This window comes from Malaclemys terrapin, chromosome 1 (genome assembly GCF_027887155.1).
Source record: "Malaclemys terrapin pileata isolate rMalTer1 chromosome 1, rMalTer1.hap1, whole genome shotgun sequence".
Classification (NCBI taxonomy): Eukaryota; Metazoa; Chordata; order Testudines; family Emydidae; genus Malaclemys; species Malaclemys terrapin.
The window spans coordinates 154,585,745-154,605,399 of record NC_071505.1 but is presented as its reverse complement, the minus strand read 5'-3'; the positions used below and the strand labels follow the sequence as shown (position 1 = coordinate 154,605,399).

Genomic DNA, 19,655 nt, shown 5'->3' with positions numbered 1-19,655 from the left:
CTAAACTCAGGGTTGTGAGTTCAATCCTTGAGGGGGCCATTTAGGGATCTGGGGCAAAAATCTGTCTGGGGATTGGTCCTGCTTTGAGCAGGGGGTTGGACTAGATGACCTCCTGAGGTCCCTTCCAACCCTGATATTAACAATATTTAAAAAAAAAAAAAAAAACCCTGTCTGAAGGGAGGAATAACACAGCCAGGGGAATGGATGATACTGAGCTGGGTTTTCTGATAGTAGGAAGGAGACAGAGATGTCCTCTGCGGATGAGAGAATTTGTGTGATAGGCCTCAATCCAACTCCCACTGAGATCCCTGAAGAGATCTGGATCAGGCCCAGAGTTGTCTTCTTCGCATATGCACAATGTGCCTCAAGTGTTGGGTTGCCAGGCATCTGGTTTTTGACCTGAACGCCTGGTCAAAAAGTGACCCTAGTGGCTCCAGTTGGCACTGCTGACCAGGCCATTAAAAGTCCAGTCGGTGGTACAGTAGGGGCCCGGGGTTAAGGCAGACTCTTTGCCTGCCCTAGCTCTGCGTGGCTCCCAGAAGCAGCCACCAGATCCCTACAGCCTTTATGTGCATGGGCAGCCAGGAAGGCTCCATGCGTTGTCCGTGCCCTGAGTGCCGGCTGACCAGCTCCCATTGGCTGGGAACTGTGACCAATGGGAGCTGCGGGGTGGCGGCACACTGCAGGTACAGGGGCAGCCACAGCGCATGGAGCCTCACTGATGCAACTAGCGGCCTCAGGGACCTAGCAGCTGCTTCCTGGGAGCGGCAGTAAGTGCCGCCAGGACCCCACACCCCTGTCTCAGCCCGGAGTCCCCTCCCACACCCAAACTCCCTCCTGGAGCCCACACCCCGCAACCCCCCTCAAACTCCAACCCCTCGCCCCAGCCTGGAGCCCCCTTCTGAACCCCAAACTCCTCATCCCCAGGCCCACCCCAGAGCCTGCACCCCCAGCCAGAGCCCTCTCCCCCCTCCCAGTCCCCAACCCCAGGCCGGTGAAAGTGAGTGCAGGTGGGGGAGAGTGAGCAATGTTGGGAGGCGGGATGGAGCGAGCAGGGGCGGGGCCTTGGAGAAGTGGGGGGGCAGGGGCGGGGTGTAGGTGTTTGGTTTTGTACGATTAGAAATTGGCAATCCTACTCACGTGACTAGGATTCATGGCCGAATTTGGTCCGCTGGTTGGATCATTAGCTTCCCCAGCTTGGGCCAGGTAATGACAGGGAGTGTGATGTGAACACTGATCCATCCCAAATACAAGTGCGGCATACGTGGCAAAATCTCTTTTCAGTCGTTCCCAAGTGAGATGGCAACTTGTCTTAGACTATGTTTGCGACCCTCTAAACTGAGGCAAACTCAGTTGGAGTATTATTGTGATTGATAGCTGGCACTATATTATTTCTGCTTTGGATACATCTGCCTTCACGCTCTTAAAATATATATCTAGGGCTTCTGTTTTTCAGGGTTTATTAATATCATTGGCAGGGAATTTTTAACAATTTGTGAGTTTTATGTAGATGTCCAAACATTGGGGATTTTTCGGGCTCTTTGAATGTATTGTAATAAGCAATGTATATCACATAAGACCATAAGAACGGCCATACTGGGTCAGACCAATGGTGTATCTAGCCCAGTATCCTGTCTTCCAAGAGGGAATGAACAGAACAGGGCAATTATTGAGTTATCCATCCCATGCCATCTCCTCCGTACCCCTAATCATTTTTGTTGACCTTCTCTGTACCTTTTCCAATTCTCATGTATCTTGCATCAATGTTCTGTCTTGCACTGAGCTTCTCCTGGCCCATTATGGACCCTGGCAGCAGAGAATAGTCATGTGTAGCACGCTCTGGCCTTGGCCTTGACATGCCCATTCCACCTCCTATCCTACCCATATGTTACTCATTACAGTAGTACATGCTGTAATAAGTAATCTCTCTGAAAGGTTCCAACCAGAACTATGTTAAAGCACACGAGGGAACCTTTAGTCACACCAGTGGGGTTTACTCAGAGGAATTAATGCGCAACACGTTAGTGCGCTTTCAAAATCACACCCTCATAGTCTGCATTCCTGCTCTGTGTAGATAAGCTCTTAGATACCATCATTTCAGGATGTGGAGTTTGGGGTTTACTGGATAAATACCCATTTTTTATTTTTTCTCTTTTTGTGTCAGGGGTGTTTTATCAGTATTTATTGGTTAAAACCAAAAATCAGAAGCCCTAAATATGTATTATTTTAAGCAACATCAGAGACTTCGCAACATGGGCAAATCAGCTTGACTATTTATGTTACTATCTTATCTAGGGCCTGATTTTCACTTACAGTAAGGACTCTTACAGTAAGCCACTCTAGCAGTATAAAGGAGCCCCTGAGTAGATGTAAACAGCCCCCTGAGGATATCCCCATGCAGGAGGTCTCCCCAGCTGGTGTAGAGCTGGAATAAGAGCACAATACTGTCCCTGTTCCCAGGCTCCAGTACAGGAGGTGGAATGGGCACGTCAGGGGCGAGGCCACAACACACCACACAATAACTATTCTCTACACCCAGAGTCCATAACTGGCCCTGGGAAGCTGAGTGAAAGAACATCCCTGAGGTTGCTCTAACTTACACTATGGGCTAGGCAGGTCCTTGCACCACATCGGAATGTGGGGAGTGCAAAGGTCATCTAAAGCTACTTTTGCCCTTCCCCATTCCACACTTCCTGCCCCAAATATGGGAATGGAGTAAATGAGAATCAAGCCCCTTGAGTCTACCAAAACTAATGGGATGTAGACTGGAGCCTTTGAGTTTTGCTTTATTATGAATACAGATGCTCCTGAGCCCCTTTTGTTCTGGAGAGGAATGCTATAAATAGGGCTAGGACAGCATGGTTCAAGGTCACTTAGATCTTTGTGGTCTGTCTGTCTAATTCTATTTTCTTTGACGTTAGCTGTGCTCGTTTATGTAACTCTTCCCGTAAGCCTATATGTCTCAAGGTCAGCCTGATTGCATGCTATCCTTTAGAAGGAGATGCAAATAATTAATCCTATTGCTGGGCGATGTGCTATCATCTTCACTTTGTCTTTCACCCCTTTTTGGAGTTTGGGAGCCAAAACACAGAGAGATCGTGCTCTGCATGTTACTACTGGTCCTTTTCAATACCCAGGTCTTTTTCCCAGAAACACAGACGTCATGTACGTAAATGGCTAAAAATCTCTTAAACTGAGCTGACTGGCATATGTGATTGGTAATGGATCCGGAGCCTTTCACCACTGCTGGAGGTTGCTACTTTAAGTCCAGACCAGGCTGGTAGTGAATCTAAGTTATTACCATCTAAATGTTGTACAATGGCCTATGTGGAGTAACTCCGTGGTCTCAGTCCAGGGCCTAGTGAACAGGTGTCTGCATCACTGCTTCTTGGCAGCAGTCTCAGAAGCAAGGCCAAGGATATAAATGTAAACGACCATCTCCTTTTCAGTCAGTGCTGAGGCACATTAGCAGAGCAGAACACACCCCTGGGGGTGAAACTTGAAAGTTCCACTGTCCTGGTTGTGCTTGTTCAGCTGATGGGGGGTGGAATCCGTCTCCAGGAATGGGTTTGAATGTAAATGCACAAAAGAAAAGCAGGCGTCAGTTTGTGTGTGTGTGTGTGTGTGTGAAACATGGCAGGAATACATTAATATATATTTTGTAATGGATTTTCTCTTTGTCCTTAATGTTGGCATGTAGATTTTTCCTAGAGTTTTGTTTGGTTGTTTTTGGTGTATCATGACTTAAATTCTTCAAGTGTTAGGGTGGGCCAGGATATGTGTTGCATAAAAGACGTCTTTAAAGACTCTGCATCTTTAACATGATTTTTATTTTAGTTTGGAAGGAGGATTTTGTTCTCCCTGGGGAAGAATAAATGCATAAGAGGTTAATAATACAGGTAACGTTATTTTATTCAACCCAGGGAGAGGTCTGTAATAATAAACAATAATTACTAACATGTCTCAGCCACGATCTCAGAGCAGTTTCGCAAGGTGGGTCAGTAGCATTATGTCTATTTTACAGATGAGGAAACTATGGCCGTGGTGGCCTGATTTTCAGAAGTACTGAGCACCCACAAACCCAGCAAAGTCAATGGGAGCTGCAGGTACTCAGCATCTTTGAAAATTAGGCCAAGAGAATTTAAATGACTCACCTAAACTCACACAGAGATTTCATGGCAGAGTCAGTTAATATAAGCAGGGAATGTAAGTGAGGGTCCTTTAAAATCCTTTGAAAAGCCTGCTCCTAAGTGACCAGAGGAGCTAGCGAACAGAAGCGGCTAACAGGGGAGTTTTGCGAGGGAGTTTACAGAGAGGGAGTGTGAAGGGGGGCTAGATACACTTACCATTCTTTAAACTTAAGCCAAAAAACACCCCCTGATAAAAACAAAACTTCAGCAAAGGAATTAACTTCAGGAGTAAAAGAGAATGCAGGCAGAAGTGCAGCTACAGAGTGGGGGCGATCCAGTTTATTGCACCCCATGCAGCATGTATGATTACCTGCCCTATGGGCAGGTGGCATATGTGTGCATTCGGTGCAAGGAGCGCTGGGCCCTCAGAGACCATGTACGGGCTTTGGAAACCAGGGTGGCTGAGCTGGAGAAGCTAAGGGAGACAGAGAGGTACATAGATGAGACTTTCTGAGACACAGTAAAACAGTCCCATCCCCGGTCTGACAGCCTCTGTGCTGTTGAGGAGGATGAAAGTCTCAGGGAAGGAGAACATCCAACTGGAACAGAGGGAAACAATCCCATAGTTGGGCCCCTCCTTCCAGATGATGTTGTGGCATCCTCTTGCACTGTTACCACTCACGAAAGAGATCTTGGAGTCATTGTGGATAGTTCTCTGAAAACATCCACTCAGTGTGCAGGGGCAGTCAAAAAGGCTAACAGAATATTGGGAATCATTAAGAAAGGGATAGATAATAAGACAGAAAATATCATATTGCCTCTATATAAATCCATGGTATGCCCACATCTTGAATACTGCATGCCAATGTGGTCGCCCCATCTCAAAAAAAGATATATTGGAATTGGAAAAGGTTCAGAAAAGGGCAACAAAAATGATTAGGGGTATAGAGCATCTGCCATATGAGGAGAGATTAATAAAACTGGGACTTTTCAGCTTGGAAAAAAAGACAACTAAGGGGGGATATGATAGAGGTCTATAAAATCATGACTGGTGTAGAGAAAGTAGATAAGGAAGTGTTATTTACTCCTTCTCACAACACAAGAACTAAGGGTCACCAAATGAAATTAATAGGCAGCAGGTTTAAAACAAACAAAAGGAAGTATTTTTTCACAAAACACATAATCAAACTTGTGGAACTCCTTGCCAGAGGATGTTGTGAAGGCCAAGACTACAACAGGGTTCAAAAAAGAATTAGATAAATTCATGGAGGATAGGTCCATCAATGGCTATTAGCCAGGATGGGCAGGGATGGTGTCCCTAGCCTCTATTTGCCAGAAGCTGGGAATGGGCGACAGGGGATGGATCACTTGATGATTACCCATTCCGTTCATTGCCTCCGGGACACCTGGCATTGGTCACTGTTGGAAGACAGGATACTGGGCTAGATGGACCTTGGTCTGACCCAGTATGGCCGTTCTTATGTTCTTATGCCCTTGACTCACACTCTACAGCTCTATCCACTGTGCCCCTTCCCCCCTCCCCAATAGTGGCTGTATTGCTAACGATGCCTTATCTTGCTTGTAAATTGCAGATTTATTATACAACCATATGGCCAGTGAGATGAGAAGCTGCTTTTTAACCTGGTCTTTGCTCATCATCATGCAGCACTTCCTCCAATGGAGCCGTGACCAAAAGCTGCGGCCTTCTATTTCACATGGACCTTATACCTGTGATCTCTCAGGATAAGCAGTGGCCCACAGATGGCCATGTTGCTTCAGGTGCCGTTTGTAGTTGTGTAAAGAATGTGGTTTCGCTAAGGGGAATTTTGTATTACCGGTGGTGATGGCTTCATGTGGCATGTTTGCAGCACATGGGAGTTAATTGCTTGTTTAATAGAGAGGAAGATTTTCATACTTTTGGAGTTGGGAATTATGGGTATCCCCTCCTAGTAAGCAGCCTGTGTTGAAAAGTGAAGGGAGGTCTCCTTTTAGTAATGCTGCAGGAGAGGCTCTAGCCTAGTGCATGATTTTAGTAGAGCCCCAAGAGAGGAAGGCTGCTAAGGCTTCAAGAGCTACAAGGTGCCTGGAGCTGCTGCAAAGGCAGTGAGCCTTTCATGGGGGCAGCATGGATGGGACACTGGACTGGGGCATCAGGAGTCCTGGGCTGTATCCCCAGTTCTGCTGGGTGGCTGTAGGCAAATCACTTCACCTCTCCTTCCCCTCTCTTGTCTAGTTAGACTACAAATTCTTTGGCGCAGGAACTATGTCTTATCATGTATATGCACAGTGTCTGACAATGCGCCACGATCTCAGCTGAAGGCCTGTAGACGCTGGCATGATGCAAATCTCTGTGTGATCTGGGAGCTGCTGTCCATTCTGCAAAGGGAAAGGACTGAAATAGCGGTAGGTAGTTTTTCAACCTTAAATGAATTAGGATCTCTTGCAAGGTGGCTAACTGATAGCCATGGAGACTGAATTCGTCAGGTTGTATTCCCTGGGGTATATGTCAGCAACAAAACTTCACTTTTGCCTTAAAATGACCACATTCAACCGGAAGGTATTGAGAGTATAAATATGGGTTTCCAATTCTGCAGTTACTTTTCTGACTCTGTAACTGCATTGCTCATAATCTCAGAGGTGTCAGTTAAAGCTCCCATGGATTATAATATGGTTTTGATGGCAGCTTGGATAAAGGAAACAGACACTTCCTTTAGGGCCAATAAACTGTAAACGCTTGGAAAATGGTGTAGTTGCCTAGACTATCTAACTGAGAGAGAAAGCAGCCACAGCGCAAGCCAGACCTTCTGGCACTCAACAATGCTGGTTGTTTGGAGAAGGGAAACAATCATAAACAGTCTATGCAGACTTTCGGCTGCTCTGGTGACATGTGTTTGCTTTTGAGAGCATCGAGTCAAGTTTTTCAATTACCCTACGAAAAGAAAAATATGAGGTCTAATGGGGTTATTTAGTAATGACGTGTCCACATCTGCAAGGGATTTGTTGCCTTTCCAATTAGATTACATTTGGTTCCTTCCAGAGAGATGGCGGACACCTGGTCCCCCACCACCCGACGTATTTTACTTTTGTAGCATTTCCCCGGGCAGGTAGAGTATTGTGTTTTTTCCCTCTCCTGTAATTAATTTAACAATCTTCGGTATGGTAGAAATCCATGGAATTCAAGAACAAGGCTTATCATGGTAGGAAAAAAACAAGAACTCCCAAAAAATATCAAGTTCAAAAATCTGAGACTGGAACAGGCTACTGTTGTAGCTTGCAAAGGGGTGCGTATAGAGGAGTTTCCCTGGGAGTTAGTGCTGAGAACATATGTTCAATGTTAAGCATGTGCTTAAGTCCACCCCTGTTCAGCAAAGCACTTAAGCATGGGTCTTAGTTATATAATGGTGCCTTAAAAAAGTGTTCTAATAAGTAGTATCTATCATCTGAAGAAGTGAAAGATAAATGAACTTTATATTTACGCTGAGAAGTTGGAAAGATTCTAACAAGTTGTGTGCCGGCCCACTGTATATTGGGAAGACTCTGTCTCTTAGGAAGGAACTTTTCATTGCATGAGGAGCATTGGGGTAGGATAATTGATCATTTTCTCCTTCAGGTGAAACACATATGCAGTCTAAAGTAAAACCCAAAATATGAGCGATAGATATATTGCTTATAGATTTGCAAGAGAAGATGCAGAAACGGGCATGAAAACATTTTGAGTGGGAAAGGGGGTCAGACAAATGAGATAAGAACATCTTAATTCTCAAACTACTCTGTGAATCTCTGGCTCCTATTAGTTTTCCTTAGAAATCTCCCTGCACTGAGATACAGTGAAGGGCTCGTTTTGATTTAGATGAGAGTAAATCAGGGATTCACAAACATTTTGGTAGTGTGAAACACATTTTCTTGTGACTCCCACATTGTCCATGAGGCAACTACAGTAACTGCATACATGGAAAAGTAATATTAGGAAAATATGCCTGTATTGGTACATGCCTTTTAAGGCAATTGAGCAGCTGGAAGCAAGAAGGAGAAGCCAGCACCATGTGAACAGCTAGTTCTCCACAGACAACCAGAAATTGTTCCACAGACTAGGCCACAGTCTGGGAGCCTCTGACAGAGAGAGAGAGAGAGAGGTGGGGGGAAGAGAGAGAGAGATATTATCAGAATTGGACAGGTATTGAAATAAACAATTAATCTTGCATTTATCATTATTATTACTTACATAGCTCCAATAGTGGGTGTGATGCTTCATGGATAATTCAGAAGACATGGTCCCTGCATCTAAATAGACCATGTATAGCTAATGGCTGGTGGATGAGAACTGAAGGAAAAACAAGTGCTGAGCAGTGAAGTTTAGCAGGGTCTTGTTTCATATTTTCTGTTGGAATCACAGAGTGCAAGACCAGAATGAGTCATGTGAGGGGGTATATCTGCCCTGCATTGGGCAAGAAGAGGTTAACCCTATGCTGTGGGCTGAGGAAGCCAGGCCCCCTCTCCCCTGCTGGGCATGCTCCAACTGGAACCACATTATAAAAGGGAGCAGCCCAGCTCAGTCTGCTCTGACCACTGAGAAGACAATATGTGTTGCGGGGGTTCCTGTCCAGGAGCTGTCGGAGTCCCAGACTGCAGAGGCCAGGCATGCCAAGACCCAGGAGAATACCTGGCTAGCCATGGAAGCCCAAGAGAAGGAGTCGTAAAGAGTTGCGCCGGCCAAGTACCCCAGAGAACCAGAGGGCCTGCAGACTCTGGAGCAGACTTTGATCCGGTTGTGGAACCGGGAACGCAGTCAGTGTGTTTTGGACAGATCCCTGCTGACCCAGTGGCAGATACTCTCGCTGCTGATAGGACCCTGGTGGAGTAGGGAGGGCCAGGGTCCACCTGCCCAAGCTGCCAACCCAACCATGGGTGGTGGCCCACCCCGCTTTTTGGCCATTAGGCTGCGCTGCCCTGCACCAAAGCATGGGCCCGCTGAATCTTGCCATTAGGCCCTACCACCCTCCACAGGAAGCCAGCCCTCTCAACTCTGGCCACTAGGCCACGCTGCCCTGCATGGAAAGGCACCCCAATTAACTTGACTGTGGGGTCATAACTCCCCCCAAAGGGGTGACGGGGTATACCTGCCTAGCAACAGGCCACTGGATCATGACCTCCTGTATAGCACAGGCCACTAAACCCCACCTAGCCACCCCCACACCAAGCCAACAACCAGAATTAGACCTAAGTATTACAGCCCTCAGGAGACTAAACTATTGTGTGCTACAGGCAGAATATAGGAGGGATCGAAGTACATCAATGTCCAAGGCCCTTGCAGTGGTTCAGTAGGGTTCTTCTACTACTATATCTGTCTGGCTAACACTACTTTGAGGGGAGGCCTGGGGTGGTAGGCCACTTGGAAGAAACATGTTTTAAAGAAGGACTTTAAGAAGGAGAGTGTCAGTGAGCATGACACACTGGGCCAGGGAGGGGTTCCAGGCTGAGGGAGCCACATGGGAAATGGCACAAGACTAGAAGAAGGACATGAAAGCAGGAGGTTAGACATGTACCTTGGACAGAACAAACTGGACCCTCGAGTGAGTGACCAGAGATGAAAGCACAGAGTCAGGCAGAAGTTAGACAATGCAGAGCTGACTTTATAATGTCCCTGTCCCACTGGAGGATCCCAAAGACCTTTAACAAACTGTGGGTAAAATCTTGTCAGATCTGTCCAGTGGATCTCCACTGCTGTGTCCTGCTCTGTTTAAATGGATGGATCTCTAACCCAGTCACTGGGGAATCTGAGCACAGAGAGTAGAACAGAGGAGCCAAGATTTGTTGCATGGATCTGCGAGCAGGATTTAACCCTGTTTATGGAGGAAGCATTTCATCCTCCTTAAAATGCTTCCACTTCTGCATTGGAATATCGCTGCTCTTTAACAGTGCAACAAACACTACACAACAGCTGACGACAAGAAATGGAGAATGCCATGTCTTTTTGAAACAGATGGGCAGGCTTCAGTCTTGTGTGTAGTGTAGGAGAGAACCACAAGACATGATGAACCCAAGACTATTATTTTAGAACTTGTGCTAATCTGCCTTCAGATTTGCAGGGCATGGCCAAGTGGTAATACCAAGACTGTTTGAACGAGAGTGATTTGACTATATATATATGTACTATATATATATATATATATATACATACACAAATTATTTTAACTGTTTCATTGGAACACACACAACAAATTTCTGCCTCACAAGAGGTGGAGACTTTAAAATCTGCCTAAAAATGAAATTCAAACAAAGTTTCCCTCATATGCTGGAGACTTGGCCGGTCTGTCAGTACAATTTGCAAATGCAGAGCATCTGCAGACCACATAAAGTGGGAAAGTCACAGAGGGGCATTTACAGATTTTGCTATAGCTCCTTTTACTTAGGCTTTTAAAAATGCAGTTTCTTTCCCTCCTGGCTGTAAGGAGATTGGATTCTGAAAATTAATGCACTGCTGTTGCATTTGGTTGGTAGCCAGCCAGCCAAACAATAAGGCCTGCAGGCATGTGAACATCTCACATGCATCGCAATGAAGAATGCACTTCAAAAACTAGTTCTGGTCACAAAGCTATACACACATTGTTTCCTTCACAAATGTATAAGAGAATTATTTAGTGTGCCAGGGAAAAAAATGCTGGATTAACAACCATGGAGACTGAAGTCCCCTGTTTCACCTCAGAGCAGGCAGGAGCAATGCAAACTTGCCTTCTAATATCCTGCTAATAAACTTTCTCCTTGTTTTAGAAGGACCACATCTAGGGCAGCAAAGGAGCTCAGTACCCATGGCCCAGTTAGTCCTTAGCCTCCCTGATGAGACTGCCAACAAGGAGACCAACAAATGCCAACTGTGATGATCTTTTCTGAGATGCAGACATCTCTTCACCAGGCCTTGGACTATGATCACTAATTCATTTCCACAGATGTCCCCAAACAGCCTATGTACTACAAAAAAATTGGAGAATGATTTGTGTGAGGTGACTAGAGGTGAAAAGTTCCCTACTCTGTTCCCAAATCCCCTGAGCCATGCAACCCCCAGGTGATACTGCTTAGCCAGAACAGAAATATACGTGCTTCACCTCGGTACACAGAACTAACTTCTTCTCAATGCATAAGACAACAGGGCCCAATGGTCAGTTATGCTACATTGGGAGGACAACAATTCTGAACACTTTGCAGCAAGAACTGAGCAGATTTGATTTGGGCTGTAGTAAATCTTGTGGAACTCACCTACAGGAGTATGGGCATCTCCGGCTGTAACGGCAGCAGTAAAATTGCCACTCCCGATCGAGCACAGATGGAAAATACTGGCTCTGGAACCCTGCCACCAGTCCATTATTTGAACAGGTCTGATACCTGAGAAAAGGGAGGGAAAAACAAAACACATTATTAAGTAATATTTTAAAGAAGAAAGCAGCACTTATATAGCAATTTACATTTTCAAAGCACTGGGCAAGGAAATGATACAGTGTTGCCAACCCCAAATATTCAAAAATCATGAATCAGGCAAAGATTGGCTTTAAAATGTTAAATTAATGCTTCTTTTTCTTTTCCTTCTGGTATTTGAGCATTTAGGGCTCACGGGGGTCACATTTTCAAGCTTTTCTCTGCAATCCTGTGGGCTAGGAACTGATTTGATGAAAATGAAAGTTGAGTTTCTCATGTAATCACCTGAATCCAGGAGCTGGGGCTTTAATAAAAACATCAAATATTATGCAATAAAGTCCCAAGAGTTGGTAACAGCATTACAATATTATTTTGTACGCGGGGAAACTGAGACATTCTCTGGGGGGGAGATTAAAGGACTTGGCCAAGGTTTGAATTTGGATTTGCAAAATGAAACACTTGCTAAATTTACTGAGCCACGAGGCTAAAAGTTATGAGGGAGGTCCTCCACCAACAACCCGGGGTTACAAAAAACTCATTTTTCCTTGTAGGGCAGACGATGCCTGAAAAGCCGATGGTATGATACTACCACAATGTTCCCTCTTCAGAGCTTTGCTAATGAAACATCAAGCACAATGTTTTCCCAGGAAAAAAAAAGACTGTCCTAGGTAATTTTGTTTTCCTGTAAAACTCTTTCCTGCAGTGGCACTGCACAAAGATCTATTATTTTTAATATTCCATGCAAAATTTCCTTCAAGTGGAGCAGCAGGACAAAAGTGCATGCCCGCTGGTTTTGCTGATAGTGTCCTTGTTTTACAGTATGCCATTACCTGAGTGATACAGCCCAACATCATCCTTTATCAGCCCATTAAGTACAAGAAGGGAAGGGTAAGTGCTTGAGGCAAAGCTGAAAGCAGTTAAAGCACTTCAGCTCAGGCCAAGGGAGGCCCTCACAATGTCCAGCTCCACTGAGGTCATGCAGCTTCCTGTCATCTGCTTCTGCCAGGGCTGCAGGAAACTCCACCATCCATTTCCTCCAGGGCCTTGGGATCCTGTCACCCACTTCCTCGTGGCAATAGGCAACCCTGCTGTCCAATTTGGCTTGTGCCACTAGCAACCCTGTTTCCCTCACATGAGTCCCTGCAGTGACCCATTCCTCTCCCACACAACCTCTCTGTCCTTGCGGGAGGCTAGCTCCTCTTCCCTATGGCTTCACTCCTTGTTGAGGTTGACTGGTGAGGACTAAACACAAACCTAAGCAGCCCTGTTTCCGTTTCCATCTATGCAAATAGTCCTACTGGATTCAATACAGTAGATCTGTGCAAAAATGCACCCTGCTGTCCCTTTAAAATAAACCTACAACTGCGAGGAAAACAGCTTGTTTATGGCAGCTAGCACGAATGGGAACACGTGGCAAGGGCAGTCTAAAAAGCAGGCAGCCTGATTCCCGGGTTTGTGTAATGCTTTCCCAGTGTTGGTCATAGAATCTGCACAAAAACAGTCCACAAATGTACTGGGCCGTGTTGCCAACATGTGAACAGGCAACTCCCACACACATTTTCTTCCTTAGCCCATGATGTAATCTGTGTCCCAGGGAGGGTGTGTGTGTGTGTGTGTGTGTGTGTGTGTGTGTGTGTGTGTGTGTGTGTGTGTGTGTGTGTGTGTGTGTGTGTGTGTGTGTGTGTGAGAGAGAGAGAGAGAGAGAGAGAGAGAGAGAGAGAATGATTCAGAGACTGCAGAATCTGTTTTCCCCACTTCCAACAAAACACTTTCTCAGAATCCTAACCAAGGAAAAGAGGCAACAAACTTACATTAAACCACACTTTGTTAGAAAAGTTTATACTTTGTGCCTGAAAAATAAACAGGTTGTTGAGGGTAGGGCACAGCATTAGTCTATGTAATATGAAGAGGGGCTGGGGGATGAAGACCTCATAAAGCAGGGGTAGCCAATCTGTGGTTCTGGAGCCACATGCAGCTCTTCAGAAGTTAATATGCGGCTCTTGTATAGGCACCGACTCTGGCGCTGGAGCTACAGGTGCCAACTTTCCAATGTGCTAGGGGGGTGCTCGCTGCTCAATCTCTGGCTCTGCCATAGGCCCTGCCCCCACTCCACCCCTTCCCACCCCCTCCCCTGAGCCTGCCGTGCCCTCGCTCGGCCCCTCCCCTTCAGCCTCCTGCACACCAGGAAACAGCTGATCGGGAGGTGCGGGGAGGGAGGAGGAGGTGCTGATCAGCGGTGGCAGCCAGTGGGCGGGAGACACGAGGGAGCTGATGGGGGGCTGCTGACGTATTACTGTGGCTCTTGTCTTTGGCAATGTACATTGGTAAATTCTGGCTCCTTCTCTGGCTCAGGTTGGCCACCCCTGTCATGAAGGGACATCCTTTCTTGGGCAAGAATTGTTTGTTTGGTTATTTTAATCCCTGCCATTTGGTGCCATTTGGTTCATTCCATCCACAGTTGTTCTTCCTAAATATATATTTTTAAATAATCTCTGACAGAGATAATTGAGCAGCGGCCACAGAAGAAATGAACTTCACCAGAGGCAGAGAAATCACCCAAACCCTTCCTTCATCTGGGTGGAAAAGTTTTAAACTGAACTCCCAGGGCCCCCTCCATTGTAAAGGTAATGGGATAGACATACATTACCCTTCCTTGGATTACACATCCCTGTTCAAAATGTGTCACTGTGTAGCTGCCACGACAAAGCCATAATTAACAGGGCTTATCTTATAAATTATTAGAAACTGACACTGTCCCGCAGACCTCTCGCTGCTCCAATCCCCCGCCACTGCCTACCCACCAGTCATTAAGAGCCAGATTCTGCAGCCCTAACATTGAGTAGTATCTTGTTCCCCATACAGTCTCCGAGAAGCCAGTGGAGACACTTGTGAAGTAAGGGTTCTACTCAGCATGACTAAAGGTGTCAGAATCTCTCCCTTCAAAAAATAGGCCCCCATTCAGCAAAGTCCCTAAACATGTGCTTAACTTTAAATGCATTCATAGATCAGAAAGAACCATTAGGTCATCTAGTCTGACCTCTTATATATCACAGGCCACAGAATTTCATCCAGTTACTCACATAGAATATCAGGGTTAGAAGGGATCTCAGGAAGTCATCTAGTCCAACCCCCCGCTCAAAGCAGAACCCATCCCCAGCTATTTTTTTTTTGCCCCCCGATCCCTAAATGGCCCCCTCAAGGATTGAGCTCACAAACCTGGGTTTAGCAGGCCAATGCTCAAACCACTGAGCTATCTCTCCCCCCATGCTTGTGTCTGGCCCCATTCAGCAATGTGTTTAAGCCCATCTCTATTCAGTAGAGCACATAAATATATACCTAACTTTAAGCACATGCTTATGCTCATCCCTTAATCAGCAAAGCATTTAAAGTTAAGCCTGTACTTAAGTGAACACATGCTGAATCAGGGTCATAACGGTGAAAAGTCGTAATATTTCTTCCTCTCTGAGCTTTACATCCCCACTCCATTTTCTCTCATGTTTTTTTCAAAAGACTGTCTCTTGGGTTTATTTCTGCTTTGAAAACTGCACAATATACAGAGATGGTAATTAGTTAAAAAACACAACTAGACAGTACCAAGTTCTTGGTCAAAGGTCTCTTTTTGGTATTTCAACCAGAATGGGGTTTCTGATGCATGTTTTAGACAAGATAGCCAGCAACTGGAGGGAAAGCAGCAAAATTGATCAAAGGTTGATTAAAGATCTGGGAAAATTAGACCTCTAAGGAAAAGTTAAGCAAATGGAGAACATGTTCAGGCTGAAAGCAAAGAGGCAGAGAGGGGGCATGGCAACTGTGACAGATATTGCAACTGCACATTAATATCTGTGGGGACCGTGTTGTATTACGTTTATGTATCACCGTGAGGCAGGGATTGTGTGCCACTCTTGGGGACAAGGTGTGTGTGTGTGGGGGTTATCACCGCTCCTCCAGAACCAAAAACAGTGAGGGGTGATTACATAGTAAACACCTCCACCATGGGTAGGCCTGCATATACTTGTTCAAACTGGGTTTTCCAGAGACCAACAGACAAAGAGAGGGCTTTTGGCATAAAAAGGCGACATTTAAACTGACTTGGGCTTTCCTTCTGATCTAGCAAACAGGCAGGACCTTCTCTCTAAGGGCCCCAAACCTGGCAGAAGAATTGGAAAGACTTTGGGAAGACTGATGGGTGACCTCTGGTAAGCTTTTAGCATTTTCATAGGAACTTTTAACTGTTTTGATCTGTTTTCTCTGTCATGCTTTTACCCTAAGAATAAATATGCTTGCTTAGAAAGAGCTGTGTGGTAACGTGTAACAGTTTGAAAAACACTGTTCATAGCCTTCGGAGAGAAAGCAGTGCACAGTTACTGGCCTTTAGGCAGACTGGCTTGTTTGGGATATCTCAGTACAAGGCAGGGAGCTCTGCAGTCTTAAAACCCCTGCTCCGAAGGGAAAGAGATCTGGGTCTCTGCCCAAGAGAGGTGATGGCTGGGAGCCAGAAACCTGAAGTGGTGGCCTCAAAGGACCACAGAGAGGAATACATGTACAGTTACCCTGAAACTGTGACAACAACCACCTGCTAATATGCTAAAGGGACATCATGCAGACAACAATACATTTATTTTCATTAGTCAGTGAAGGCAGGACAAGACGTAACAGGGAAAATGTAGATTAAATATTAGGAAGAATTTTGCAGCTTTATGTTTGTGAATGGAGCAGGCTGCCAAATGGAGGCTGGTGGAATCTCGGTTGTTGGTGGTATGCCAGGTGAGGCCAGACACCCATCAGTCAGGGATGATGTAAGGATAATAAAATCCATCCCGCCACAATGAGAAATGGGTTAGATAATCCAGCAGAGATTGTTGCCAACTGAAGTTAATCTAATTTGTCCCTCACAAGCAGAACTGATGAATCAGGAGGCCAAAAGGGACACGGAGATGGCCAGAAAGAGACTCACTATACTACAGATTAACTATAGATTATTATTCATATTTCTGTTCCTACCCAGTTCCTGAATGGAAGTATTTTCAGAATAGTGTCAGGCACGCAAATACCATGGTGATGAGCTTGGTAGAGAGCTGGAAAAGAGAGGCAGATAGATAAATAAAGAGAAGACAGAAGGATTGGATTTTCAAAAGCCCCAAGGACTTTCAGTGGTCACGTAGGTGCTTTTGAAAATCCCACCTGAAATAGATCCATATAGGAAAAGAGAAAACGCTCAATATAGAGATAAGATAAACAGAACAGACAGATAAAAGAGTTAGACAGGACAGGTTAGTTAAGAGAGTAACATATAAAATAAATAAGACCGACAGATAGAAAAGAAGTTAAATAAAATATCCAAGATAAATAAAAGCTGGAGAGATAAGATAACACAGAAAAAGAGAGAGAAATATCTAAGATAGATAATTGATAGAAAAAAAGAGGAGAGTGAGAGAGAGAAAAGAAAGTGTGAGAGACAAAGTAGAAAGATCTAAGAGATGAGAAAGAAATAAGGCATAGATGACATGCAGAGGATATAGACTTCCTAGGTACATATAGTTCTGATGATGAATGTTGCTAGAGGGTTCCGGTGGCATAAGAAAACATTTTGTATAGAATTACACAATATCCTGTTTGTAAGAAATGACTAGCAATTACTGTCATGGATTGTTTGAGAAGAAAAAAAAGTTTTCTTTATTTTTAAACAATAGAAAGAACTCATTCAAAATTATTATGCAATAAATGCAAATTGCATCAAAGTATGAAAAGGACTGCGTAATACATTACTAGAATTGCTTATCTTTCCATCTCTATCTCCTTCCTACCCCTCCCTTTTTCTTTTCAGTCTTATTCCAAAGTGACTATAAAGAGTCAATTTTTTTCTTAGCAATTGCATCAGCCATAGGAACTTATCACAGGGTGAACCGAGGAGCATGAATCATTCAGAACACGACTCAAACCCCTTGAAAATCAAGGCTTTCACATTTCATTTTGAATTTTTGAAAAATTTCCTGTTTCATGCAAAATCTGCGAAAGTTTGTGTTCTTTCCTGAATTTTTTTGAGCCAATCTAAAATGTGTGAAATTTTTTAACTGAATACATGAACATTTTCAATATGTGTCTGTTTTCCATTTCATGAAAACATCATGAGAAAATGAAATTTGCGGAACATTTAATGCCCCAGAATGAAATGCCATAGATCGTCCCATGAAACTTTGCAACCCCCCGCCTAAAATCTGATAATTTCTGTCGAGTCCTTTTCAGAAGCAGAGTAGCATATATGCATGTTAAATATGAACTACAGCTGATCATATTAGGCTTTCCCATATAATTAATATTCACTGTCATCATAATAGATTAGCATGCATTTTGGGCCCCTGTAATACTGATGTGATAGTAAACAGTCCCATACTGGGCACAAGCCAAAGTCTTCAGCAACAGAAAGATATAGAGAAAAAACAATGCTACGCTGGGAAGGAGCTTTTTCTAATGATTAGGGTTGGAGATTGGTAGTCAGGAATTTTGGGTTCTGTTCCCAGCTCGGTCACTGATTCCTTGTTTAGCTCTGGGCAAGTCACAGCCCCTATCTGTGCCTCAGTTTCCCCATCTGTAAAATCAGCAGCAACAATACCGAGCTATCTCAGAGGTGCATTGGACTCTTCCAGTGGGAAAGTGCTATAGAAGTGTAATGTAGGATCATTATCACATCAGTATGCATCATTACTAATATGACTAAGACAGTCATTTATAATGGCTAAGCAAATAATTAACGTGCACTTGTACTATCACCACTGTGTTAATATGCACCCTCCAACTTTGGGCATTGCAATTTCTCTTTCAAAAGATAGTTTAACAGTATCCTACCATTGCATTCCAGCTCTGTTGATCTCTTCCCACCAGCATTCTGTTGGTTCCCCAAGACTCTGGGGCGTAGGCATGCATGCATAGTTCCACAGTCTGTCAGAGCCTTCCTTCTTGCTGAAAGTGCTCCTTACTGCCACTATCACCTGGCCATGGGGGCACTGGAAGTTGAAGCCCTGACGATACACATTGACCCACCCATCATTACCCCCGTAGTCATAGTGTTGATAGTTATAATCCCCATACTGGCCCCAAGCCACCGTCACCAGTGGCAGGAACACACAGAGAAGAACAAGGTCCATGTTGAATATGTTTCTGGCTTAGAAATGCCCCACTGGTTTGTTGTGCTAGTCCTTTTATATTGCCTCTAACATGTGGCTTCCAGATGTTTCATATCTAGATCCAAGTGCAATGTGTCATTGTTTAGCGAAAGTTCTCTGACCTAAAATATTGGCTACAGACACTTTCAATTACTTTTAAGGTGGAACTCTGCAAGAGGATAAATGGACACAAGTCAGATATCAGGAATGGCAATATACAAAAACCTGTAGGAGAACACTTCAACCTCCCTGGCCACACAATAGCAGATGTAAAGGTAGCCATCTTACAGCAAAAAAACTTCAGGACCAGACTCCAAAGAGAAACTGCTGAGCTCCAGTTCATTTGCAAATTTGACACCATCAGATCAGGATTAAACAAAGACTGTGAATGGCTATCCAACTACAGAAACAGTTTCTCTTCCCTTGGTGTTCACACCTCAACTGCTAGCAGAGCACCTCACCCTCCCTGATTGAACTGACCTCGTTATCTCCTTACTGATTTATACCTGCCTCTGGAGATTTCCATTACTTGCATCTGAAGAAGTGAGGTTCTTACCCACGAAAGCTTATGCTCCCAGTACTTCTGTTAGTCTTAAAGGTGCCACAGGACCCTCTGTTGCTTTTTACAGATTCAGACTAACACGGCTACCCCTCTGATACTCTGCAAGAATAGTAGTGCTTAAGAGCAGAGGAACTGGGGTTCCTATGTGTGAACCTTCTCCAATCCCTTACTGTAAAACTACTATCTATAAAGGCTGTACATATACATCACACCTGGATAATACATAAGCTTCAGCAACCCATTGTGCAATAGTTAAGGTTAAAAAGCAGTTTCATTTGAAATTCAAGCTCTATTACATATGTGCAGAACTTGGTGAAATGTTGATCTTTAGGTTGCAATTTTCCATCCTTGGTATTTGTCCATCTTTTTCATCTTGAAAAAAAATTGTTCTATTAT

The 19,655-nt window shown here is 44.5% G+C and overlaps 1 protein-coding gene across 1 annotated transcript in view; it reads right to left on the bottom strand.

The window, feature by feature from the left end:
• DPT (dermatopontin) overlaps positions 1–18,716 on the bottom strand; it is a 29,053-nt gene extending 10,337 nt beyond the window's left edge. Inside the window, exons 1-2 of the mRNA XM_054044411.1 lie at positions 18,381–18,716; positions 11,382–11,507 (exon numbers count right to left, since the gene is read on the bottom strand). Coding sequence (XP_053900386.1) covers positions 11,382–11,507; positions 18,381–18,679 — 425 coding nt within the window. The 5' untranslated portion in view covers positions 18,680–18,716. The remainder of the gene's footprint in view (positions 1–11,381; positions 11,508–18,380) is intronic.
• Between the last annotated feature and the right edge of the window lie 939 nt (positions 18,717–19,655).